This window comes from Podarcis cretensis (assembly GCF_951804945.1).
Source record: "Podarcis cretensis genome assembly, chromosome: 6".
Taxonomy (NCBI): Eukaryota; Metazoa; Chordata; class Lepidosauria; order Squamata; family Lacertidae; genus Podarcis; species Podarcis cretensis.
The window spans coordinates 75,571,255-75,598,385 of record NC_137175.1 but is presented as its reverse complement, the minus strand read 5'-3'; the positions used below and the strand labels follow the sequence as shown (position 1 = coordinate 75,598,385).

At 42.8% G+C, this 27,131-nt stretch overlaps 1 protein-coding gene across 1 annotated transcript in view; it reads left to right on the top strand.

The window, feature by feature from the left end:
* The window catches only part of PLPPR4 (phospholipid phosphatase related 4), a 32,869-nt gene extending 14,182 nt beyond the window's left edge, over positions 1 to 18,687 (top strand). The window contains exons 2-7 of the mRNA XM_079981281.1: positions 6,527 to 6,712; positions 9,863 to 9,992; positions 13,188 to 13,383; positions 14,312 to 14,369; positions 14,905 to 15,078; positions 16,872 to 18,687. Coding sequence (XP_079837407.1) covers positions 6,527 to 6,712; positions 9,863 to 9,992; positions 13,188 to 13,383; positions 14,312 to 14,369; positions 14,905 to 15,078; positions 16,872 to 18,209 — 2,082 coding nt within the window. The 3' untranslated portion in view covers positions 18,210 to 18,687. The remainder of the gene's footprint in view (positions 1 to 6,526; positions 6,713 to 9,862; positions 9,993 to 13,187; positions 13,384 to 14,311; positions 14,370 to 14,904; positions 15,079 to 16,871) is intronic.
* The last annotated feature ends 8,444 nt before the right edge of the window (positions 18,688 to 27,131 follow it).

Genomic DNA, 27,131 nt, shown 5'->3' with positions numbered 1-27,131 from the left:
GCATGATAATACCCCGGCCAATGCCTACCGCCAAAACCGAGGGAGTTGTGACAATTTGCTACGAGGTAGGCGAAAAAACCAAGTGGCTCACAAAACCAGCCAATTAGCCAAATGGAAAAACTCCTACCAGGCCCCTTGCGGCGACCAGCCGAAGCCCATAGCAAGGTCAATGGCAAAACCTAAAGGGCGGGTGGGTGGGAAACTGCGTCGTCTCCAGGGAAGAAAGGGGGCGAGCCAGGGGCTGCCCTGACCTTAAGTGGCCCTACGAAGGCCCACCCCTGCCGCCAGCCAATTGGCTGGCGCCACAGGGTATGCTAATTGGGTGAATCCCTGTCTCCCGCGAGGCTGACGCCAGCCTCGCGAGAGTGAGTGTGGGCGTGGTCGTGATCCCACAACCCCCCCTCCTCCTGAAGATCGGAAGGGGCATTCTGGAGTGTCACTTAGTGAAGGAAAGGCACTAGCCCTGCCCTTTGCTATGTTCAGATAAATTCCCTTTAGAAGACATCTGAAGGCAGCCTTGTACAGGGAAGTTGTTTAATGCATTCTTGCACCATGTGGTAACCTATCAGAATGCTAGATCTGTTTTGAGCTTGCTCAGAGCTCTTTCTTTGAAGGCCGGATTTCCTTGTAGCTTTCAGCATGTTCTGATAACCAGAGAAGCAACAGGTAGTGTTTCCTACATTGGAGAGCTTTTGTTTGTTTGTTTTGCATTTCCTTTATGGCTGCCTGAGAGAGAGAGAGAGAGAGAGAGAGAGAGAGAGAGAGAAACCCGGAGAGAGCACAAGCAAGCAATGCAATACAAACGCATGCAGAAATAGAAAAAAATAAAACAACGATGCAATAGGGAGGAAAACCTGAAAGCAACTGAGAATACAATATAGCATTCAACTATCTCATATTTAAAAGGGTTGTATTGGTTACACTTATTACTTTTACTGTATTTTGTATGTATTTATATTGATAATTTTTTATTTTTTAAAAAAGCAATGCAGCACAGGCATGTTTCTGAAATAAATATCTTTTACTTAATCGTATTGTATGTATTTTTGTCAGTCAAATTGGGAGGAGAAATGGTGAGTGGCTTGTGTATGTGTAGCAAGAAACTCTGTAGTAACTAGTTCGCTGCACTCAATATTAAGAACTGCAGCAGAAGCTGGGTAAGATAGGGCAGGTTGAACAGAACCATGAACAATTCCAGAGTATTTTTCAGGGCATTTCCACAAAAGGTGTGTGTATTCGCTTCCAACAAGTCCTTCCCCTCCTGTAACTTCAAGATATTAATTCTTGCTTACTTTTTTTTTGTCAGAGAATTTCTAAAAGTTTGGGCTCTGTGCCCGTTTGGATATCCTAATGCTCGCCTCTGCTTCTCCTGCAGCATGGCTGCTAGGAGATCAAGTAAGCACATTTTAGTGTTGCCCCCAAACACTAACCTAAATTATGATTTGTTGAAATAAGGCAGCATCATAAATCATAGCTGGAAGCTGGCTAGTTTAAAATAAACCATAGTTATGCTTAACCACTCCTTCATGGATCACTGCCTTGTCGTGGCAAAGGGGCTTGAATAACTCACAGAGCTGGACCATAAAGAAGGCTGATCACCGAAGAATTGATGCTTTTGAATTATGGTGCTGGAGGAGACTCTTGAGAGTCCCATGGACTGCAAGAAGATCAAACGTATCCATTCTTAAGGAAATCAGCCCTGAGTGCTCACTGGAAGGACAGATCCTGAAGCTGAGGCTCCAGTACTTTGGCCACCTCATGAGAAGAGAAGACTCCCTGGAAAAGACCCTGATGTTGGGAAAGATGGAGGGCACAAGGAGAAGGGGATGAGATGGTTGGACAGTGTTCTTGAAGCTACCAGCATGAGTTTGACCAAACTGCGGGAGGCAGTGGAAGACAGGAGTGCCTGGCGTGCTCTGGTCCATGGGGTCACGAAGAGTCAGACATGACTAAACAACAAAACAACAACAACGCTTAACCACAGTTTGTTGGATTTGAACAATGGAACAAGCTGCAATCAATTAAAAAGCAGAAGCAAATGTCTCTGAACTCCCTCGGCCGGAAGAGGATGGGGTAGATTTAGGACCTTCGTGTGAGGCTACCCTTGTTCCTGTCGTGATAAGCCATGGGTAGGCAAACAAAGGCTTGGGGGCCGGATACGGCCCAATCGCCTTCTAAATCTGGCCCATGGATGGTCCAGGAATCAGCGTGCTTTTACATGAGTAGATGTGTCCTTTTCTTTAAAACGCATCTCTGAGTTATTTGAGAGGCATAGGAATTCATTCATTTCCCCCCAAAAAATATAGCCCAGCCCCTCACAAGGTCTGAGGGACAGTGGACTGGCTCCCTGCTGAAAAAGTTTGCTGACCCCTGTAGATAAACCATGGAAGTAAGTAAAAAGTGTGTGCTCTTGATCACATTCTGCTTCTGGCCGAACCACATAAATTGCCAGGTTCGCTCCACATCCATGGAGCCTTGAACTCTTGTTTCCAACAGCAGACAGACAGATTGGCCAATGAAAGTCAGAAGCACGCAGTCGCAACCCCCCTGGTGACCCCAGGTATGGAATAATCAGATGTGTACTGCTTTAAAACATGGAGCTGTCAATCCTATTGTCAGAACACACTGCTGTTCCTTGACCTGTCCTTGGATTTCTTTTAACCATTTAGAAAGCTACATCTATGTGAGTGGTCCTCTTAAATTCCACAGACAAAAGTATGCATTTCAGTGAAGTATATCCAAATATATTGTGAAGTATATTCAGTGAAGTATATCCAAATATATTGTGAAGTATATATTGTGAAGTATATTCAGTCCTCAATCCATTGCCAATCAATTTCATTGTGTTGGGAGAGTGACTAATACCTGGCAGCATCATCTGAAAAGGTAGTAGAATAATTCCTCATGTTGAATACTTTTGATTTGGTGGTTATCTTTTCACTATGATTTCCTAAGGATTAACATATCAATGTTTGCCCTTTTTATTATTACGACACTTGTGCGATACTAAAAAGAACTCAAGCAATTTAGAGGTTAAACAAGCTTATTAATTATACCGATCATCTTCACCTCCTATTCTCCTGAAATCAAGGGCTACTGTTTCCTGCGCAATGCATTTCCAGAAAATTAGGATCCCAAACAAACAATTTTGTCACTGAATACTTAGAAGCATCTCCCATAAACCCACTGTACTGAAGATTCACTTATTTTTTCCCCCACTGTAAATTTCAAACGGGAGCAAGGGTTAATTGCAGAAGATAGCTCTCCACCAACCAGCTAAAGTTGCTGATATTAGGCCCCTTCTCTCTTTTGTATCTGTTTGCCTTTAAAATTCCAATTTGAGCCCAAAAGTTAAGGCAATGTGCATTATGCCACCTAATTACATCGGACATGCTCAAGGTGTTTGAAGTTAATAGCTGTAATTGCAATGCTCCTGCTGTTCAAAGCAGCACACTCAATAAATATTCATAAGTTCAAATAGCCACCTGCAACTTCTCCTTTGAAAACATACATGGTTTTTCCTTGGCTTTTTTCTTTTTAAAAAGTCTATTACATGCAAGTGGTGGCAAAACTCTTTTTGCCTGAGGGCTGAATTCGCACTCGGCCAAGCCTCTGAGGCCACATGGCAGCAGTGAGTGTGGCACATAGGCATTATGCACCTTTAAGCGCCAGGCAAAAACATTTCTTTCTGACCAGGCCTTTGGCTGATTGTCATCCAATGCCCTTTTAAAATGTGATGGGGAGGAGGGGGATAATTGGGTTGTCCTTGTTTTTGTTTTTATTATGTATCTTGTGTTTCTATATTGGGATTTTATGTTGCGAACCTCCCCGAGGCATGCGGGTATAGGATGGTATACAAATTTAATAAATAATCAAAATAAGAATAGGCATGCAGCCGCCACCTTCTACAACTGATCTGTATTGAAGACCTGGAGGAGGGGGGTTATCACCTGGGCTGTGGAAGGTACCCCCAATTCTGTTTGGGGTCCGGTTTGATGATCCAGATCAGGCCACAGCCCAACCTAGACCAATCAGGACCCAACTCAGGACCCAGACCAAATGGGGAGGGACATATATAGACCCTATTTAAAAATCAAGGTTTTAAACCCCGATTAAATGTGTCCTGTGGCATCGTTGGGAGACTATACAGGCAGAGACTCTCCCCTGCATCATCTCTTCTCTCCCCCTTCTGACCACATTGAATCAGTGCTTTAAACTCTAATTTAAGATGTGGTTGGTGGCAAGGAGAGAAAGGAAGAAAGAGATGGTGCAGGCAACATCGCTGCCTGTATTGTCTCCTCTTCACTACCCGACTGACCACCACCACCACCCTCCACCTTTTGACAGCCCCAGATCACTGCAGGTGGACCTGAACTGCCTCAGAGGGATCTAGTGCTGCTTCAACCCACTCTGGACCAATCTCAGAGTGACCCATATCGGTCTGATTTGGTTTTGTATGGACTGGATGTAGAGACTTAAGTTATCAGCCTCTTCCCAGGCATCAAATGGACGGCCTGATGAGCAGAGAGGGAGCAAATTGCATCTCTACCAGGGCACTGAGCTGAGAGGTGAAGGTGAAACCTCTCTGACCACCTCAGTGCTGTGTTTACTGGAGAGCTTGGAGGGTTGATCTGACCCGAGGTCTAGGGGTTAGCTGCTCCAGATAGTACCAAGAAGAAGGTGTGAAAAAAGCAATCAGGGTGCTACATCGCAGATTAGTGCAAGAGAGAGTGTGCGTGAACTTTCCCACTTCCTTCTCCTCCCCATGCAAGATACTGCAGCCTCTCCTCAGGAAAAGGCACGTGATGTGGCCCTGGGGCTCCAGTAGCAGCAGCTAGGCCTCTGCTTGGCTGCTATGAGTGTAGATAAAATCAGACACATTTAAGAGATGTTAACTGATATATGATCAGGTTTCTGTGCTTTTAAAAAAAATTGTTATTGCTGTTTAGTTGTTTAGTCGTGTCCGACTCTTCGTGACCCCATGGACCAGAGCACGCCAGGCACTCCTGTCTTCCACTGCCTCCCGCAGTTTGGTCAAACTCATGCTGGTAGCTTCAAGAACACTGTCCAACCATCTCATCCTCTGTTGTCCCCTTCTCCTTGTGCCCTCCATCTTTCCCAACATCAGGGTCTTCTCTTCTCATGAGATAGTCAAAGTATTGGAGCCTCAGCTTCAGGATCTGTCCTTCCAGTGAGCACTCAGGGCTGATTTCCTTAAGAATGGAGAGGTTTGATCTTCTTGCAGTCCATGGGACTCTTAAGAGTCTCCTCCAGCACCATAATTCAAAAGCATCAATTCTTCAGTGATCAGCCTTCTTTATGGTCCAGCTCTCACTTCCATTTAAAAAAAAAAAAGGTGCTTAAATTATCGTTTATACTAATCGCAAACTCAGTCTCTGAGTGACAGTGCTTTTACGTTTCAGAAGTACACAAATATCGTGGAAGCAAACTCTGAGGGAGTTGTTTGCCCCTTGGATGCTTTTGCTGCTAAATATTATGTTTCTGCTGGCCTTGGGGTTTCACCAAGTGTGCTGCTAAGTCCACTCACCTTCACCGGTGGGCGGTGTTGTGACCAGGCATCCGGGATCCTTAGTGATCCGGCCAGAGGGTAGAGGGATGCCGCCTGTGTCATGCTGGTGCCCAGCTGTGTCACACCCCCAGCTGGCCAATCAGTGGAGCTGGGGGCGTGGCCGCTGGCCATTGAAGAAGAAGAAGAAGAAGAAGAAGAAGAAGAAGAAGAAGAAGAAGAAGTGTAGTAGTAGTAGTAGTAGTAGTAGTAGTTTGGATTTGATATCCCACTTTATCACTACCTGAAGGAGTCTCAAAGCGGCTAACATTCTCCATTCCCTTCCTCCCCCACAAAACTCTGTGAGGTGAGTGGGGCTGAGAGACTTCAGAGAACTGTGACTGGCCCAAGGTCACCCAGCAGCTGCATGTGGAGGAGCGGGGAAGCGAACCCAGTTCACCAGATTACGAGTCCACCGCTCTTAACCACTATACCACACTGGCTCAGTTGTGATGCAGCCGGGGGGGGGGGGGCAATAAGGGTATCTTGTTAAAGGGATCAGGGGGTGTGGATCCTGTCCAAAGCCTGGATGTGGGCTAGGGCCATGTCATGACCCCAATGGGGATTCCGCAGGGTGCCCTGATTTGACGTATGTCATAGGGCTCCCCCTACTGGTGGTTTACCCTTAGTGAGACTCCTTGTAGACGGGCAGGAGTCAGGATATAGCCTGGTTTCACCCAGTGCCTAAGCCAAACCGCTCACATCTGTAACCAATAAAGTTGTGGCCTCATTTATCCCATAAACCTAAAATATCCATGTCTGTGTGTTTGTTAACTAAGGGAACTGCGGGGCCCAGAGCCTTGGCACGCAACTCTCTCTGATTAGCCCCGTTTCGCCTACAAAGCCATCACAACTCTGCGTCTTAAGTTTGCTTGTGTTGCTATATAGGCTTGCAGATGAGACTCAAAAAAATGTATGCATTGCTTTTAACAAGCCTTCTTCCTCCTCCTTCCTTCCCAGTTGCCCATACTGGCCTCCTCTGTGGTTAGCCTCTACTTCCTTGAGCTGACGGATGTCTTCAAGCCGGTTCACTCTGGATTCAGTTGCTATGACAGGAGTCTCAGTATGCCATACATCGAACCTTCACAAGAGGCTGTTCCTTTCCTGATGTTGCTCAGTTTGGCTTTTGCGGCACCTGCCATTACGGTGAGTTGCAGAACATCCCACTTACCCCTCTTAACACCCTTTCAAACTACTGTCGACGCATCGGCAGAAGAGCAGAGTTCACGTTTTCATCAGGGAATGCTTGAATAAATCAGCAAATGTTTGAATCGCACAGTTACATCTGCATACAAGAGTGATGTAGTGGTGGGCAGGGAGAGTGGTTGTTTTGTTTTTGTATTTATTACGTATTTTGTGTTTTTGTCTTGTATTTTTATGCTGTGAATTGCCCTGAGATCTATGGGTGAAGGGTGGTATAATAATAATAATAATAATAATAATAATAATAATAATAATATAGATATAGATAGATGATAGAGGAAAGTGTTCCCTTCTTTCTTCAGGAAGAGTGCAACCCCATCCATATTAGGTGATCCACCTAATTAGAGGAGCAGCATGGTGCAGTAGTTATAGTGTCAGACTAGGACCTGGGAGACCAGGGTTCAAATGCCCACTGGGTGATCTTGAGCCAGTCACTCACTCTCAGCTTCACCTACCTCACAGACTTGTGGGAATTAAATGAGGAGGACCATGCAAGCCACCTTGAGCCCCATGAAGAAAAAGGGAGGATATAAATGCAATCAATAACGGCTAAATAATTCAGAAACTACTCACCCAGGGCTTATCCACACTTGCTTTTTGCCTCACTCTTTCCAGTCAGAGGCCTGCACTTTAATGTTCTGTGTCTGAGTGTGGTGGTTTGTCTATTTGTTGCCCCCAGCTTTCCCTGTGAAAACCCACTCTTTAAACCGGAATCGGAGCAAACATCAGAGTGGGTTTCCCACAGATTGCCATTTTCTCTAATGGAGCTTTAAAGAGCAAATTTAAGAATCCCCATCAGTTGCTCTTGGTCGAAGTGACACCTTCATAATGGCTGTGTGGAGACAGATCATGTTTTCAGAAGCTGTTTTGACAGTAGCTCTCAGTTTATAGAATCCCCTAGGTCCCTTTCGCCATCTACATTCTTGAGGAATTATACAACCTCCGCTGCCCTTATTTTGCTGTAGGGGAAATAAGAAAAGCCCATTAAGATACACAGTGCAGCAGGGAGAAGGTTATTGGGCTAGCAACAACGTCAGACCACTGAACTCTCCGCTCACCACGCAGCAGGAAGTCTGCTGCATCAGCAGTCATGGGTTTCCACAGCTTTTAATTAAAGCTTCAACATGAAATAAATAAATAACACCTCGCCCGCGTTACTTCATGCTTAAAATACATGGGGGTCACCCTGATTATTGGTAATTAGAATCCATTTCCTTATAGTTCTACCTCCTCCCACAACCAAAGAGTGAGCATTAAATGTATATTCATGCATGTTACGTTCCTTGACAACAGGCAAGTAAACGTGTGGAAAGGTTTTGCATTTTGAATGCCATTGTGTGTCTGCGCTGCTAAATCTCTGATAGCTCAATTTACACCTTGGATGAATTTGCTTTCATCAAGGGTTGAACAGGCAAATGCGTACCAACCCTAAGGTTGTGGGTTTGTGAGTGGTTGTTGTTGTTTTTAACAGTCCATGAAGAACTGAAGAGAACTATTACGTTCCAGTAGGTGCAAGAGAGATTAAGAGCGAACATAGGTTTCTGTGCATTGATCTTGTGGTCGTTTCAGGCTTTGGGTAGGATATAATCTAAGCGAAAGAGCACTACTGAGTTCTTCCCTCAGTGCATGAACAGCTTGTTGCAATTTTTGTTTAGCAGGGACAACTGTAGAGTGTTGTTGATTTTTATACTCACAAGCCATTCAGTCAGATTAAAGCAAGCATGGCCAAACTCGGCCCTCAAGCTGTTTTGGGACTACAACTCCCATCATCCCTAGCTAACAGGACCAGTGATCAGGGATGATGGGAATTGTAGTTCCAAAACAGCTGGAGGGCCAAGTTTGGCCATGCCTGGCTTAAAGGATGTTAAATCTAGAATGGCCCCCAAACCATGCCTTCTATTGCCAGTGTTTATGTGAGTGCTGTTGCTTATATAGACAAAATGGTGCCCCCCCCCCACAGTCCCATTGTTGGGGATAGGGCCAATGCAGGGCATATTTAGGCCTGCCCTGGCCTGCCTTCAACCTTTTCATTCTACCCACCCTCCCATCCCTCCCATTGCTGGTCACCATTTAGGGCCAAATTGGGAGGGGAGTCAACAGTTGATTGGCCTTGGTGGTTTTATTTTTCACTATTCTGTACTGATTTGCTGGCAGGTGTAATGAACAAAGATTAACCAATAAATAGGTTAAACTGGCGGTTAAATAGGTTAAACATTGGCAGGTAGGTCTCCAGAGGTTATCAGGCAGTTAAGGTTGTAGTTCCGAGACTCGCCTTCAGAGCTGTGGGACTCACTGGCATGGTAAGAGGCACCTTTGGGGCCAACGTGTAACATTAACCTATAATCCTGGGGGCCTCTTTATTCACCTGAAAGGTGGGGCTTAAGGGACAGGTTAGATGAAGTGGTACCCCTCACCTTTGGCAGGTTGGCTCACCCGCAGTTTGTTATGAGTAGGGAGTATGTCTCACCATGGTTCCCCTCTGCAGGTTGGTGGCGTTAAAATAACTGTGGCCCAATTCACCCCCAACCTTGTGTTTTTGTCTCCTTCGTGCCATGTTTGGTCACTGAGCAGGGCAAGTTATTACAGCTCAGCCCTGATGGCAGTGTCAAAACAAGGCATTTCAAAATGTGAATTCTCCACCCAGCGATGAGTTTAATTTAGTGTCCTTGGGCATCACATTGTATCTTAGTATCTTAAGCTAACTACCTGGGAGGGTTGTTGTGAAACAAAAATACTGATCTTGGGGCTCTTTTGAGGCGGACGGTGTGGGTGCAGATGTTCTAATTGTGTTTGTTAATATAGTCATATAATCAATCCAAGAAGCCCCAAAGCATGCCATTGTTAGAGAGGTGGAACAGATCCAAGGTCAACCACTGTCCTTATCCCAACAGATCAAAATATCTCCCTTGCAAAACAATGAGTTTTCAAGACAGTGAAATGCATTACATCTAACCTTGCCATGTTCTTGGAACAATGTTAACAGGCACAAATGAAGTTTGGTCTCTTATGACTATATATGAGTCCTTCTAAACAAATCATGCTCTGGCTACATAATTGCTAGCTTTGCCTTGAACCCTTCCTTTGTCATAACAGATCATGGTGGGCGAAGGAATTCTCTACTGCTGCCTTTCAAAACGTCGGAATGGGATAGGAGCCGAGGCCAATATCAATGCGGGAGGCTGCAAATTCAACTCTTTCCTTAGGAGAGCCGTCCGATTTGTTGGTGAGTTTTGGCTCATGCCTTTGTTGAAGAATTTCTGATTTTGATTTGTAAGAATGCTGCTGCTTTTAGTCTCTTTAAAAAAATAAATTGAAGGACATGCCAGATTTAAGATGTACAAGAATGTACCATGAGGGCTGGGTCAAACATCTTCATAAGTGATATACAGAGATGAAAAGAGACCACCAACACGCTCACAATCTAATAGGCATGACACAAAAGGGAGAAAGGGAAGAGAAGGAAAGAGGAAAGTAAGATGTTATTTCTGAAGTTATATAATCTCATCAGGATCATCCAGTCTGGACAGGTGGAAATCCCTGCCTTTGCTTATGTTCAAAAATATAAATATTTCTGCAGTATAAAATAGTACAGTCTAGGAAGGATACCTGACATCTGGAAATGTTAGCCTAAAAATAAATAAATCAGGTTGCTTGATGGGCCATAAATACATCACAAGGAAAAGTCAACATTTTCCTTGATTGTAAAGAAAAGAAGGAGGGACGAGGGTGGCGCTGTGGGTTAAACCACGGAGCCTAGGACTTGCTGATCACAAGGTCGGTGGTTCGAATCCCCGCGACAGGGTGAGCTCCCATTGTCGGTTCCTGCTCCTGCCAACCTAGCAGTTCGAAAGCATGTCAAAGTGCAAGTAGATAAATAGGTACCGCTCCAACAGGAAGGTAAACGGCGTTTCCGTGTGCTGCCAGAAGTGGCTTAGTCATGCTGGCCACATGACCCGGAAGCTGTATGCCGGCTCCCTCGGCCAATAAAGCAAGATGAGCCCCACAACCCCAGAGTCGGTCACGACTCGACTTAATGGTCAGGGCTCCCTTTACCTTTACCTTTAAAGATAAGAAGACTTATTATAGATCCCCTTTAACAAGAGAAAATGAGAAATAAATACACAGCTGCCAGTGATATTAATTTGGCATGGCTCTGTTTGAAATAAAGAACGACAGTCTAGAGCTAAAATCATTGGGGGGACCCACACACATTGAGCAGTTTCTTAGCTTCACACCACAAGTGCTCAGTATCCATTTTCCACAGTGCATAATGTGTTCCTTTTCATTATAATATTGAACTATTGCACAGTCCATTTACAAAGCACCCACCCACTTTTCTCAGCACAGCTCACCCCACTGCTACTTAAGTCAGTGTGGTGTAACAGCAAGAGTATAGAACTAGACATGTAGAGCTCCAGGTTCCACTCAGCCAGGAAGCTCATTTGATGACAAACATCATCTCTCAACCTTACCCTCCTCACAGGGTTGTTGTGGAGAAAGGGGGGGGAGGACCGAGTATCCTGCTGTAAGATGGTTGAAGAGATGTAATATACTTTATTTTTTTAAAAAAACAACCAACTAATTATGATACAACATCAGTCATGCTATCCTGGGTAAATAATTTTTATTACCAATAAAAATATAATACATTCAAAAACAACAAATAGAAAGTACAAATAATACTTGGTGGAAGCAGATCTTGTTAAAATCATTGTGGCTTGCAACTAAATTACATGTTTAGAATTAGTTGAGCTACAAGGCCAGAACTTTGGGGAGAAGTCCAGACTGAGCAGAAGAAGAGCCCCCAAACACAGCAGGTCTTGCTTATCACATTTTGAAGTAAGTGAAATATCACACATGCCAGCCTGGTTTGCATACTGCACTAAACCATGGTTTACGGAACTGTGGCTTAGCATGTATATGTGAACCCCACTCAGCAGCTGCACTGTTGTTTGCTTACTACCAACAAACCACAGTCTGAAGCCATGCTTTTTGTTGACTTAAGAGCCTTGCTTTGTTTTCATTATAATAAAACAAAGACCAGGGTGGTGATACAGTCACTACCGCAGTCGACACAAGATAATACCACCAAGGCAACTACGTATCTGTAAACAAACAATAAATGTCCATAAAAATGGCAAAAGTAGTTTCCTTCCCGAATAGGTTTTATATTAAACAATTGCAAGTGCTGTAAAGAAAGAGTCCGCTTGTGATATACTAGTAGTTCAGCGCTCGGACGTCATTCCAGTAATCAGACATTTTGTCGCTAAAGAGTTTAGTCATCAGCCTTCTTTAGGTTTAACAAACTGAAAGACACCATCCTCTTTCTATGCTCCTCCCAATGGAAACATGCAGATGGGGACAGATATATCTCCTTTAAGTCGTTTACATACTGTCTTCTCTTGTATATTATTTACTACAAAGCTTGATGACTAAGCTCTTTAGCAACAAAACATCTGATTACTGGAATGATGTCCAAGCACTGAACCACTGTTATATCACAAGTGGACTCTTTATTACTGTGTTCACAATTGCTCGAAATAAAATCTATTTTGGAAAGAGAAGAAATGAGCACTGAACCACTGATATATTACAAGTGAACTCTTTCTTTACTGTGTCTGCTGTTGTTTAAGATAAAACCAATTTGGGAAGGAAACAACTTTTGCCATTTTTATGGATGTTTATTGTTTGTTTACAGATAGTTGTCTTGGTGATATTATCTTGTTTTCATTATGGCTTGGTGTTACATGTGAGTCCAGCACCTTTCCTTGCTCATGGTTTGTATGACACTCACCTGACTACAAAGGTGTTATACAAGAGCCACAGGAAAACAAACCAGACTTCTGTGGCACAACTTGTGGCTAGCCCATGGTTTGTTAAACAAACCATGCCTTAAACAAACCATGGTATGAACCAGGCCACTCTCCTAAAGAAGGGAGGCTCCCTTAAAACCATTAAATCCTGATTACAGAATTACCTAACTGCACCAATGACCTTATCCATTTTTCACTGTTAATTGGGCATTGTTCTATTGATTCCAAGGGAGGCAAAGCACTCTATTATCCAGATTATGATCCCAAGGCTAGAAGCAGGTTTTATTACACAAGCAAACTCCAACTGGGAAGCAAGCCTTAATGATGATGCATCACTTAACTACGAGAACTTTACAATTGTGGAGTGTGCATGTGAAGATATAGCCGAGCTGTTACATACTAAATCTAAAGAGAGGTTTAGCTTTAAGCCATGACACATTGCTCTCTGTGAAAACACATATTGATTAAAATACGATAACCAAATGAAATTGTTCGGTGGAGACAGATTTGGGCCACAGGCCACCAGTTTACCATCCCTTGACCTAGGATGAAGTGCTGTATCTATTTGGCCAAAGATGTTAAGGCTTCTCCCGCTTCACTTCTAGGTGTCCACATCTTTGGCCTTTGTGCCACAGCTCTCATCACTGACATCATACAGCTGTCAACTGGGTATCAAACGCCATATTTCCTGACTGTATGCAAGCCTAACTATACATCACTCAACGTATCCTGCTCAGAAAATTCTTACATCGTGGAGGATATTTGCTCAGGAACCGATCCCATCATCATCAACGATGGAAGGTTAGACACAAAAAGATGGGGGAGGGGGGGAAATATGGTCTTTCATTGTTTATTATGTCTTGGGTTTTTTTGGGGGGGTAGCTCAGTGGTAGAACATATGTCTTGCATGCAGAAGGTCCCAAATTCAACCTCGGCATCTCCAGGGAGGGCTGCAAGAGATCCATGCCTGAAACTCTGGAGAGCCAGTATAGGTAAACAATCCTGAGCTAGATGGATAATGGTCTGGCTCAGTTTAAGGCCACTTACTACAATCCAGTCAAAAATGTGCTGCCATCTATTTTCGTCCATAACTGTGGACCAAAATCTGCTGATAATATCTGTAAGCTTTTCCAAGCTTTTCCAAGACCTGGGCGTGCATACATGCATTTCATTCTCATGATTTAGATAAGCTTATACCCAAGTCCATTATGCATTAATATAGCCAAACTATAACAAACTAAGTTTTTTATACCCAGAACAAACTTAGTTGGTCTCTAAGGTGCTGCTGGACATTTTATATATATATATAAATTTCGACTGCATCACAGCTACCTACCTGAATTAAGTCCATTAATTCAAGAAGTCTACTCTGAGCGGAATTTATTTGGATGCAACCCAATGGCGATAATTACTCAACCTTTTTTCCCTAGATTGTTGTGCATTACAGATTCTTCTGTGTAATTGTAGAATCTGTCCATTGCAATACATAAACCAAAACCCACGTTATTTGAGACCAGAAGTTTCCTCTGTTAATGGTGCCTAAATTCCACATTCTCTCCAGTACACTGAACGGCATTTTTTTTAAGCCCTGTAGCGTGATGATATTACAGCTTGTAAGTTAAATATGATTACAATACTGGACCACCCGGTGCTTTGGTTATTTTTAAATCAGCCCTTGCGGAATGTATTTTTAAGTGAGAAATTTAATTTGGGTGTCCTTCCTTTGCAGAAAGTCATTCCCTTCGCAACACGCCACCCTGGCAGCATTTGCAGCTGTGTACGTTTCGGTGAGTAATTAAGCCTCTTTGCAATAACGTGGACAAAAGGGTAAAGTCAGAATGTCATTTCATGTCTTGTTTAAAGCAGGAAGGTTGAGACTGCAGCTGCCAAGCGTCCCCCCGCAAAAGAAGCAGAAAAAAACTTTTTCTCCGTCCCCCATTTATTGATTTAGGGAGGCCTGAAATAGAAAAATCAGAAATCTGGGCTGAAATTAGAGGGTAAAATTTTATGAAATTGTTTTTTTTATTTCAGAATAAGTTAAGTACTTCTTAAAATGCCACTAATTCACATTAATGCAGATCAGATGCCTCTAACCTCCGCATCAAATGAATGAAACTGAAAAGAGTTGAGAAGTTTGTGTTAATTTCTACAAACTTTCCATGATCTGAAGCCCATGGAGTTCAAAGCGAAAGCTCAGGATGAGAAACTATGGACCTTAAGGAGACGCACATTACTAGCTCATTAAGGAAACAAGGAAGCAAACCATCCCACCTGGGAGATTTAACTAAATTGCTTTTTTAAATGTTTTGTTTTGTTTTAAAGATGTACTTCAATTCCACGTTAACCGACTCCTCTAAGCTTCTGAAACCACTCCTAGTATTCGCATTTATCATCTGTGGGATTATATGTGGACTGACTCGCATCACCCAGTACAAAAACCACCCAGTTGATGTTTACTGTGGCTTTTTAATTGGAGGTGGAATTGCCCTGTACTTGGTAAGTAGACGGGAAGTGTGCAGAGACGCCTGTGTTTTGGTAGCTAAATGCCCTACAAATAAGAAATATTTTGTTTCACTTTTATTTGTAGTAGATTCTGTTCTGCACGATACTGTAGAACGGAGGTTTTCAACCTTTTTGAGTCCATGGCTCCCTTCTTTTTTGCAGCTGTGGGGCATTGTGCTCTAAGCCTTAGAAGCCCAGTTATGTCACCCTTGCTAGTGTGGTGTAGTGGTTAAGGGCGGTGGCCTCATAATCTAGTGAACCGGGTTTGCGTCTCCGCTCCTCCACATGCAGCTGCTGGGTGACCTTGGGCCAGTCACACTTCTCTAGAGTCTCTCAGCCCCACTCACCTCACAGAGTGTTTGTTGTGGGGGAGGAAGGGAAAAAGAAATAGCTGCTTTGAGACTTCTTAGGGTAGTGATAAAGTGAGATATCAAATCCAAACTCCTCCTCCTCCTCCTCCTCCTCCTCCTCCTCCTCCTCCTCCTCTTCTTCTTCTTCTTAGTTGAAACTAAGTTGAAACCAATCTACCCTCCTTGAGGCTCAGAACCTCCAAAGTGTTGTTATTTGTGGACCTTAAGGTCCTCCGCGGGGCATACCAGGAGAGGCAGCATGAAGGCACCAAGTTGGGGAAGGTCAGCCTAAAATCACCACCCAGCACGCATTGAGACAAGTGCCTGAACACTGAAACCATTAAAATGGATAAGGCCAGCTGTAGCAGCCTTATATCATTTATAAAGCCCATTTGGAGTACACGCGTGATGAACTTGGTGTTCTTCAAACTTGAGACTTGTTTTTGTCCTTAGAGAGTGGAATGCATTTTCTTTTTAATGGACCACTGAATGTGTAAATAGAGAGAAGCTCAAGCTCCTGCTGAGGTTCTGCACAAATTGATTTGAAACTGATGAATTTGTCTCTCGCCAAGATATTGCATTACATGGCTATTAAGCAACAGAAAGGGCATAACCTTTGAGCAGAAAACTAATCAGGTTGAGGCCATGATCGGTAAATCAGGCTGGTGTGACTGTAAAATTGAGTGTGAGGGACAGGAGTTATCCCAAAGCTGAAAATGAATATGAAATAGCAGTATTTACATTAAGAAAAATAATCTTTTGAGAATTCTTTGAAATTTATGTTCAGCAACGTTGATAACTTGCCTCGGATTGATTTTTGTCCTAACTCATTTACTGGTGAATTATGATGAGAAATCATCACCTTATCACAAACCTAAATGGTAAATGATAGCATTTCTAGTATTATTGTTATTGCTTTTATTGCCATTCTTCTTCATTTTAAGCCACATTGTTTAGTAAATGATGCACTCAAAATGGTTTTTGATTTGGAGGTAAGCTCTGTTGAAACATCAATGGATGCTTCCCACAGTGGTCGAGATCCAAAGGACTGTTTGGCTTAACCCAAGCACCCAGCAAGGGCTTTGAAAGGCTGATGTTTCTTGCCCAGAAGCAGCCCATCTGGCAAGCAACTTTTGAAATTTAAATTATGGAATGTTTCAAAACAATTGGTGAAGCCTGTTGTTTGGAGCAGGGCAGGGAACAGAATCCCACTGGGCATGCCCAAGATATTAAAATATGTCAAGGCGACATTTCCAGAAATGTCCTGCAATTTGCTGGCCTGTCTGTGTTGGTCTCTCAAGACATATTAGAACCAAGACTTCATAAAGTGGATTCTCCTTCTAGCTTCTGCACACACAGCCACTGAATGTCAATAACGTCCAAATATTTATTTTTCATAATGGGATCCTGTGTTTTGTTTTCTTCTCCCAACGCCAGGGCCTGTACGCTGTGGGGAACTTCCTGCCGAGCGAAGACAATATGTTCAACCAGAACCCGCACAGAGAACCGTTAAGGTCTTTGACTGACCTGAGCCAAGATCCCAGTCGAATTTTACCAGGGAAAAACGGAAGCGGCAACGACGTCATCCCCCCTCACCATACTGAGAGTATGTTAAACAGGAACCACAGGGACACTGGCTCCCTGACCAACCTCAAAAGGGCAAATGCCGACGTAGAAATTATAATGCCGCGAAGTCCAATGGGGAAGGAGAACATGGTGACTTTCAGCAACACACTGCCGAGAGCCAACACGCCTGCAATGGAAGAGTCAGCTCGTCGGAACGCAACCATCCATGCATCTATGGATTCTGCCCGCTCCAAACAGCTTCTGTCCCAGTGGAAGAACAAGAATGAAAGCCGGAAGTTGTCCCTGCAGGTGATAGAGACGGATTCTGGGCAGTCACCACCTCGAGCAATTGAAATGAGGTCTAGCTCTGAGCCATCCAGGGTTGGCGTTAATGGCGATCACCATGGGCCTCCCAGTCAGTACCTGAAAATCCAGCCCGGCAGCATGCCAGGCTGCAATAGCGTTGGCCTTTCTGGTGGGCCAAGAGTTTCTATTCAGTCCCGGCCAGGTTCTTCACAGCTTGTCCACATCCCCGAAGAGACGCAGGAGAATGTGAACACGTCTCCCAAAACGAGCTCCGCCCGAGCTAAGTGGTTGAAAGCCGCCGAGAAGACTGTCGGGTGCAGAAGCAACAGCCAGCCAAGGATCATGCAGGTCATCGCCATGTCAAAGCAGCAAGGCGTCCTTCAGGGCAGCCCAAAGAGCTCCGACGGCAGCACAGTCACCTGCACAGGCTCCATCCGATACAAAACCTTGACGGACCACGAGCCGAGCAGCATCGTGCGAGTCGAAGCCCACCCCGAAAACAACAGGCCCATCATTCAGATGCCGTCGGAAGGTGAAGGAAGTGGCTCGTGGAAATGGAAAGCTCCCGAGAAAGGAAGCCTTCGCCAGACGTACGAGCTCAATGATCTCAACAGAGACTCGGAGAGCTGCGAATCTTTGAAAGACAGTTATGGATCCGGGGACAGAAAAAGAAGTAACATCGACAACAGCGAGCTCCACCATCACGGGATGACGACAATAAGGGTCACGCCAGTGGAAGGCAGCGAGATTGGCTCAGAGACCCTGTCTGTTTCCTCCAGCCGTGATTCTACGCTTCGAAGGAAAGGTAATATCATTTTGATTCCTGAAAGAGGAAGCAGCCCGGAGAATACCAGGAACATCTTCTACAAGGGAACATCCCCCACAAGAGCTTACAAAGAATGAGGCTCGGTGCTTCCGCCCAGCCATGCCACTGACAATCGACACCGTTTGGTACTAGCTTTGTGCTCTATTTTTGAGCTGATGCCGAAATATTCTTGATGTGCCAAAATATCAACCATCAGCCTGACCATTTTTGGATGTTGCTGATGTGTAGTGATTGTGCATGAATTTGTGGGTTTCATGTTGCAGTGGAGGGGGAGGGGGAAGCACAAATGCAAGAACCTATCAAACGGGATGTTACCTAACAGGTTTTTCTTTTCCCTCAGACTCAAAATGTTTTTCCAATGGGAACAATGTCAACAAAAACAGCAATCTTAAATACAGACACCTTATTTCCTGAATGTGCCAACTTTTTGATTTATATATGTCTAAGGACAATGGGCAAAAGGTGTACTATCAGTGTTGTACTTCACCTTTGCGGGTTTTGCACCAAAATTTAATACAAGTCGGTGCTGATTCTAACTTTACTTTTACTTTTACTTTTTTAGTAAACTTACATACCTGTTCATTGCTACAGACACATGACGTTTTGATGTGTAATTCCTTTCCAAGTGATATTGCTGAAAATATGATGCTGGCTGCATTCATTTAGAGTAGAAAAATATTGACAGCTTTGTTATAGTGGGTATTTCACATTAAAAGATTGCAAAGGTTTTGTGTAGTTCTTTGAAATGTTTACTGGAACAAAAAAAAAACCAATGTGAATGAAAATGGAAACATTTTCTCTTCTGGTTAATTTTTCTGTTTCTTTCCAATTGTTTAGTTTCAGGTGCTACAAAGAGGTCACTTCTCAGTGAGCTAATCTGGGACTAGTTGAAATAGCATGGGATTTTTTAAAAACAAACAAACAGGGATCTCTTAGAGCACTGATTAACACTTCATTTTTAACAGTTTCTCGATTTGTCTCATTGCTTATCTTTCCTAATTTTTATTCATTATTGACTATCTAGTGCTTCACTCTGATAATTGCTACTATGTTGTAAAGATGGGGGGGGGGATTATAATTCAGGCTTCCAAAGATTTGGGCCTGTTTGTACCCTCCTCCAGAACCTGAGCCACATTCTCTGCCTTCGGAGATGACCTGAACTTATTTAAGAATGCCAAGCAATCCTAATGCACTTACCTTAACCTCCTTTTAGCTAGTAAAAACCGTCAAGGGGTTGACCTGAAACAGCATCAGTGAAATTACTGGGTGTTTAAGTTGCGAGGTCCTATCCCAGATGGGTTTTTGCCATCATAAAGACTCAAAGTAAGGCAACATTAAGCAGGTACAGTATTTTATCCTGTATCCCTGCACCACTGTGGCAGTTTAGCCTTCCTCTGAGTTATTTAAGATCCCTTAAGGCAAACCTGATGAGGGTAGTGTCAGGGAATGAGACATCTGGTAATCTCTCTGGGCATAATACCATAGACAAAAGTCCCAGTCCAATGGATGGGCTAACCCTGTCATTTGTGGGAAACTGCTGATGAAACGCGTATTTGAGCTCACTCCAAGACGTTGTTCCTTCACTTGTCTGGCTTGGCACATAATGCCCATTAAGCTACTCCTAGAATGTTCATTTGGGTTGTCGTTATTTTTTATTTTGAGATTTGGAGTGGCCTGCAACAGCCAAATTAATACACAAGTGCTGTATTGTACCACAGATTAGATCCAGTGGATATTCTCATTAAACATACTTTTCAGTTAGGGATTTGAAAAGCCTTTCCTTGCTGTGAACTCATCCTGAGGAGATGAGAAGCTGCCGAGATTATTTTCTAAGGAGAAAATTGACTGGTTTGGAATTGGGATGACAATCGCAGCCTGCTTGGCTGATGATCAGGGATGATGGCAGTTGTAAACTGAAGTGTTTGCCCTAAGTCATACAGAATGTAGCTAATGGAGTTATCTAGGGATAGACAAACCACACTATTTTTTATCTGAGACATTTTTTCACTCCGTCCCTTCCATGTTTCTGCATTAGTTTGCTATTTCTTTTATAAAAATCTGACATGAAAATTCACATTTAAATGTGACTCTCAAAATATGATTTTTTAAAAGAAAAGGTACAAATGTTAAAGTGTAGTTTAAAACACATTTTTAAACATATGGTATTTTGATACTTTCTGTTTTGCCAAGAACTGCATCAGAATATTCAAGAAGTGCAAAATCTGTAATGAAACAAAATTCCAATCTCCACATTAATCTGGAGACACGGATAAGATCAATTCATACCAGAAACTCACAAAAATCAAATTCTGTGAATGCCTCTTGCAGTAGTCAGCTAGAAACGTTGAAAATCACAGGAGCATCTACCATTTGGAAAACCTACAGACCTATCCAGAATCCAATGACCTCAAAATACTTGGGAATTATACCCAACTAAGTCCTACTCAGAGTGGATTGTATGAAAATAATGGACCTAAATTAGTTGTGTCCATTATTTTCAGTGAGTCTATTCCAAGCAAAACTAGCACTGGATACAACCTTTGGATGCTAATGATTTTCCTCCTCCTTACTTTTTTATTTTGTTTAAAATATTTGTAGGCCGCCTTTCTGAGTAAAACCCACTCAGTGCTATAAAATAGCAGACAAAAATACAGTGGGTATAAAGATACAAAGTTAATCTAATTATGCAATCACATACATGTGTTCTTGGAAGTACAAACCTCACTGGGTTCAGTGGGACTTACTCCCAGGTATCTGTGTATAGGATTGCAGCTGTTTCCCTTGCCCAAGAGCCCAGTGGTATTTACCCCTCACCACAGCTGTGAAGTAAATTAGACAGAGATATCGATTTGCCCAAGATCACCCAGTTTCACAGCTGAGCTATGCATTCACACCTTGCCCCCATCGAAAGCTAGTCTCTGGGGTCCTAAAACAGAGGTCATTCCCAGTTTTCCTACCTGAGAGCCTTTCACACTTGCCCAGACAGTGACAGTACTGAGGTTTCACACCTGCAAAACGCGCTCTTCAGATAACGGCTCAAAAACCCCATGTCGGTCCCACGCAACAGTATTTAGCAGGCAATGACTTGTGCAGAAACAAAAGCCCCATGTGCAGTGACTTCAGAGAGCAGGTTGGGTTTAGCATTTCTCATCTGGATTAGATTCAAAGGCACCATTAATCTTCATACCATTTTGCGACAATGAGTGCGCCATGCCGAGAACTGGGGTGGATATCCAGTTGTATCTCCACATCCCATTTCAACAGACCCTGTGTCGGTTGCCATCCATGCAAATTCCCAATCCAGCTCAGGAACCAAGCATGCCGCCCTGATCGCTGGATGCAGGCATCCGGCCAGCAGATTTTCATATCCAGCACTTTCTTGCACCCAAAGATCCCAACATTTTGTGTAGAAAATCTGCATACAGATCTACCTAGCTGGGTTGGGGGTGACTGTTTTCCATATACAGTATTTATAAGCATTTTTTAAAAACTGTAAAACAACCCAAGCAGATCTGCTTGGTATTGACCTTTCCCTCCCACTTTTTTTTTTACAAAAAATATTGCAAAGACTTGGCTTGATGAGAGATTGTAGTTTAGTTTAGATACACCAAGCAGGGAAGACCTTGAAACAAAGAGGTAGGACGCAATCACGGCTGACCTAGAAATATAGTGAGAGAACACAGAGTTGTTAATAACTTGATAATCTAAGAAGGGAAAATGACAATTTAAGCAACTGCAATAAAACAAGGACTAAAAAATAGCCCTTCTGGGAAAGCAGCTTATTCTGTCAACAATAGGTGAGCGGAGTGAGCTTTAGTGGGAGCAATGGTTTGTAGTTTGCTTTGTTTTAGTAGTTTACCATAGATAAAGGCATTACAAGTTGCTTTTAAGTCTCTGAAATTCACTGCATCTTTTCAAGTGCAGTGTGCTATTTTTCCTACCTAAACTTTTCCTACTTAATAGCAGACAATTTTAAAAGCACTTGCAGAATCATTGTAATTGCATTCTTTACTTAAAATATTGAAAATACTCTTTTTTTACTCAGAAGTGCCAAAGGCTACTCTTTTTAATACTGGCTTCTCAGAAACATAATTACGTTAAAGAACAAAATAATAACTATAAGATATACATTGGAACTCTTGAATCTGGCATGTATATCATTTATGGAGCCTTTTATAAAATTAACCTTTGTTTACATTCCACTGATACCTTAATTTCAAACAAATCAGATAAATTGACAGGTGGCATCTTCTAGTTTTTTCTTACTCGCTAAAACGGGCACCAATTTCTTTGTTAGGCTGTGCTTTACTAAGAAAAACAAATAAATTGGGTAAAATACAAGATATGTTTTTAAACGAGAATTCTATATAAAGTATTGTGTTCTAATAAAATGTTATGCACTGTTTTAAAATGAAAACAAAAAAAAACCTATTTGTAAATTGCTATAAATGTATTTTGTTAAATAATTACAGAATCAATGCTACTGTGTGAGTTTATTGTGCTAATATCATTAAAATAAATATGAAATTCCTCATTGAAGCAGAGGTATCTCGTCTGTGTCCCGCAAGAGTTACAGTTGTCAATTTGTCGTCTGGTTGGTTCTGTGTAATAGAATATGCATGTGCATTTCTGAAGATTAAGGGTGTGACTCGATGGTCTCTGAGAGGGCGTCTCAAGGACTATAGAATGCTATGGACCATGCTGTCTTTGGATGGAAAAGGTGATCCACAGTGGAGGTCTTTCCTTGGCCAGCACTGGATAACTCTGCCTGCAGATCTGGGACAGAGGCCTCTGTGCTTCATTCCTTAGTCATCCCCTCAGAACAGGAAAATTAACTGCATAAAGATGTATTTGCAGGCATTAATCAACAAAGTGTATGCTACTCCCATTTGTTCAGGATTCAAGGCCAGCTGTAGACCAAGGTCCCAACGGTGAGAAGCCAGATTGTGCTATAATGATTAAACAACAAAACTATACAGAGCTATTCATGCACAATTCATGAGCTAAGAACATTTCAAAACATTGACAAAGATTCACATGTTGAACAAGGTCACGGGGGACAGTCCTGTTCATATGTTGCAGTAAAAGCAATCAAGATCTCGTAGGTCTTTCAAGACTCACAAATTTATTATGGCACAAGCTTTGAAGGGACACAGTCTGCTTCATCAGTTTCCTGAGTTAAATCAGGTACACGGGCAAGTGGGAATTTTTTTTTTTTAAAGCAATGTGGAGAAATGAAGCCATGGCATCAAAAATATAAAGAAATAAAGTGATACAGAGGGGGGAAGGGGGAAGTGAGGGGGGGAGAACAAAAATGTGTGTAAGAATATATATACACAAAAATGCAATGCAGAATTGAAATTCTTTCAATCAAATATTAATATTAAAGAGCAGTTTCCTAAGCCCCAATATTTTTCTGGGTACAAAAACAAATATAAACAGGAGAATTGCAGACTCTATAATGAGTGGTGCTTAAAGGTCTTCAACATAACACACATAACAAATAATTCACATTATTTGTGAATAATTGCCATCAATTTAAAGCATTCCTGGGTTCGAATGCCATGTGTCGGATCTTGTATCTTGAGAAGGACCCTTTCCTAATGCTCTTTTGCTACGTGTTGTGCTTGGCAACACAAAATCTAAAATAGGCACAGAAAATACCAGGGGTTGTATCCAAAGTAGCACTGAGTAACACATCCCATCAGTGCAAGGATTTGCACTTGAGAAACAGGACTTTTCCTCCCTCCCTGTTTGCCCCCTGAATTTGTTTCTAGGAGCTCCCACAACCCTACAGAGATTTAGCAAAAGTGTGGGGCACAGAGGGGAGGGGGTAAAGCCCCATTGTGGCAGTGGAAATTCTTGTGTTGACAGAATGTGTTAGTTGGGTATCGTTCAGAAATAAGTTTTGGGAGTCCATATTTGTGTCAGAAACTAGCATGATGGAACCTAATAATAATAATAATAATAATAATAATAATAATAATAATAATAATAATTTTTATTTATACCCCGCCCTCCCCAGCCAAGACTGGGCTCAGGGCGGCTAACACCAGGTATAAAACAATTGATTAAAATACAACTTAAAAACAAGATTAAAATACAACATTAAAATGCAGCCTCATTTCAGTAGAATCTCAAATCAAAAACTTTTGGGGGATGAAAACGTCAAACCTAGGCTGGAGTTATGCAAATGAGCAGATTGCCTTGACTTCATGTTCTATGAAAGTGATATTATAAAGCTCTTACTAGTGTCGCACTGCTGTCATTGAGATCTATACAGTGGTACCTCGGATTAAGAACTTAATTCGTTCTGGAGGTCCGTTCTTAACCTGAAACTGTTCTTAACCTGAGGTACCACTTTAGCTAATGGGGCCTCCTGCTGCCACCATGCCACCGCCACATGATTTCTGTTCTCATCCTGAAGCAAAGTTCTTAACCTGAGGTACTATTTCTGGGTTAGCGGAGTCTGTAACCTGAAGCGTCTGTAACCCGAGGTCCCACTGTACTCACCGAAATGTTTAAATGTACTCATTTATAATATTTCTCCTAAAATCACACTGGATAAATAAGTAGCTATGCTATGGCTCAGCTTTCCATGGGAGAATCTTCCTTACACCATCCCTGATGGACCCAGGAGGTGTTGTGCAGTTTTGTTGTGCTTTAAAAAGGAGGTTCCTATTGCTAGCTGTCACCTCTCTCATGACCTGGGAAAATGGATTTCAATTCACTGCATCTGCTGGGTTGCCGTGAGGTATTCATTTCATTTAACAAGGGGGAAAGAAGCTCCATTTTTAAAAATAAAACTCAGTATTTAATTAGTAAAAACTTAAACACGTTGAGAACAAAATTAAAACCAGTACCTCTTCAACAGTTCTGTAAGAATTGCTTGCAAATCTTTTTATAGCTTGGAATACAAAGGGTGCAACTGATTCAGTTAGATGAGATTGTATATCCATGATCAGGCAAGCTGTGGACCGCACCATCGGTAAAATTAAAAAATGACTGACCTCTCACAGGACTTCCCAAAACATAGAATGAACATTTCGTATTAAATAAAAAACAAAGAGCCCTTAACAATGTTGACTGCAGAAGAACCCAGAAGGTTAAAGGATATAATGACAGAATTTGATATTCTCAAATTTTTAGCATTAGTTTGTTCGTTTAGCTGGGAGAAAGCCTCACCAAATTCAGCAGTACTGAGTTCACAGCAGGCATGGATAGAATTGCTGTTATATGTTGCATCCGTGCTACACAGTTAAAGAGCTGTTATATCACGTCTTGGCTTCCCTCAAAGAGTCCTGGGAACTATAGTCTGTTAAACGTGTCAAGAGTTGTTAAAAGGTAAAGGTAAAGGGACCCTTGACCATTAGGTCCAGTCGTGGCCGACTCTGGGGTTGCGGCGCTCATCTCGCTTTATTGGCCGAGGGAGCCAGCGTACAGCTTCTGGGTCATGTGGCCAGCATGACTAAGCTGCTTCTGGCGAACCAGAGCAGCACACAGAAACGCCGTTTACCTTCCCGCCGGAGTGGTACCTATTTATCTACTTGCACTTTGACATGCTTTCAAACTGCTAGGTTGGCAGGAGCTGGGATAGAACAATAGGAGCTCACCCCATCATGGGGATTTGAACCACTGACCTTCTGATCAGCAAGTCCTAGGCTCTGTGGTTTTACCCACAGCGCCACCCGCGTCCCGCGTTGTTAGGAGGCCTCTATTCCCCTCACAGAGCTATAATTTCCAGACTGGTTTAACAATCAATTCCTCTTCCCAGAGAACTCTGGGAACTGCAGCTCTGTGAGCGGATTGAGGTCTCCCTAACAGCTCTCAGCGCCCTTAGCAAACTACAGGTTCCCAGGATTTGGTGTAGCCATGACAGTTAAAGTGGTATAATAGTGCTTTAAATGTACAGTGTGTCATCAGATATGGCCCAGGTATACCTCATCCTGAAGCAAGGTTCTTAAGCCGAGGTATTATCTCTGGGTTAGCGGAGTCTGTAACCTGAAGCATATGTAACCTGAAGTGTATGTAACCCGAGGTACCACCTTACTAAAATCCCCATGTTATAAGGCCAAAGCACATACTCAGGATTTCTGAACAGGTCAGGCAAAACTAATGTCTGTTAAATTATTTTAAGTAATCACTCTTGCTTAAAAGCTCAAGCATTCTTTGTCAGTATTCCAGCAATCAGCAAGCTCTGGGTGGTCCACATGAAATTACTTTCGAACCACCTTTAAGCAATTCATTGATAAAAATTTGCAATGAGGGTCCAGATAAGAAAATGTTTATTGAGTTCCTCTTATACCGAGGAGTTTATTGAGTTCCTCTTATACTTGGTGGCCAAGCCGGATTGCAAGGGCTCTTTCTGTTGGCCCTGATTAGCAGCGCTGGAGAGCAGAAAATTGTGAGCCAGCAAAAAGGATACAATTACAATACTGTTGCAGATTTTCAGACTGGCTGCCAAAGGGATCAGGCACCTGTTGCTACAGTGATGAGGCAAGAGGCCCGTTGCCATAGAAACATACCAGCATCACAGGAGCCTGATGTGCACACGGCAAGCATTGCCATCTTTGTATATCAACATGGCTCAGCTTCTTTTGATAGCTTTATTGACGGCACATCGGCATTCAGAATCGCAAAGTGGTGATTATGGTATGGTTCGCTTGAAATGAATTAGTCCCCACAGTTTAATGGACCAGAACAAAAAACCAAATTCTGAAGCTCAATTCTAAAAAAGAGAGAGAGAGAGCAAAATTTGCAGACCTCCTCCTAGTTCCATAGTATGGTTTTCTCGTTCTACCCCCCACCCACCCCACTTCGACCACCAATGCAGAAGGGGATGTGGAGGCCATGATGGGATTTCTACAGCCATGGCTGGGAGCAGAGGAGAAGATGAATAGAGGAGTAACAGGGTGCTGTGCCTGAACAGAAGTGATCCTTTCTAGATTATGCTGATTCGATTTCGGCACGATATTTTCTGTTTCCATAGCAACTAATCC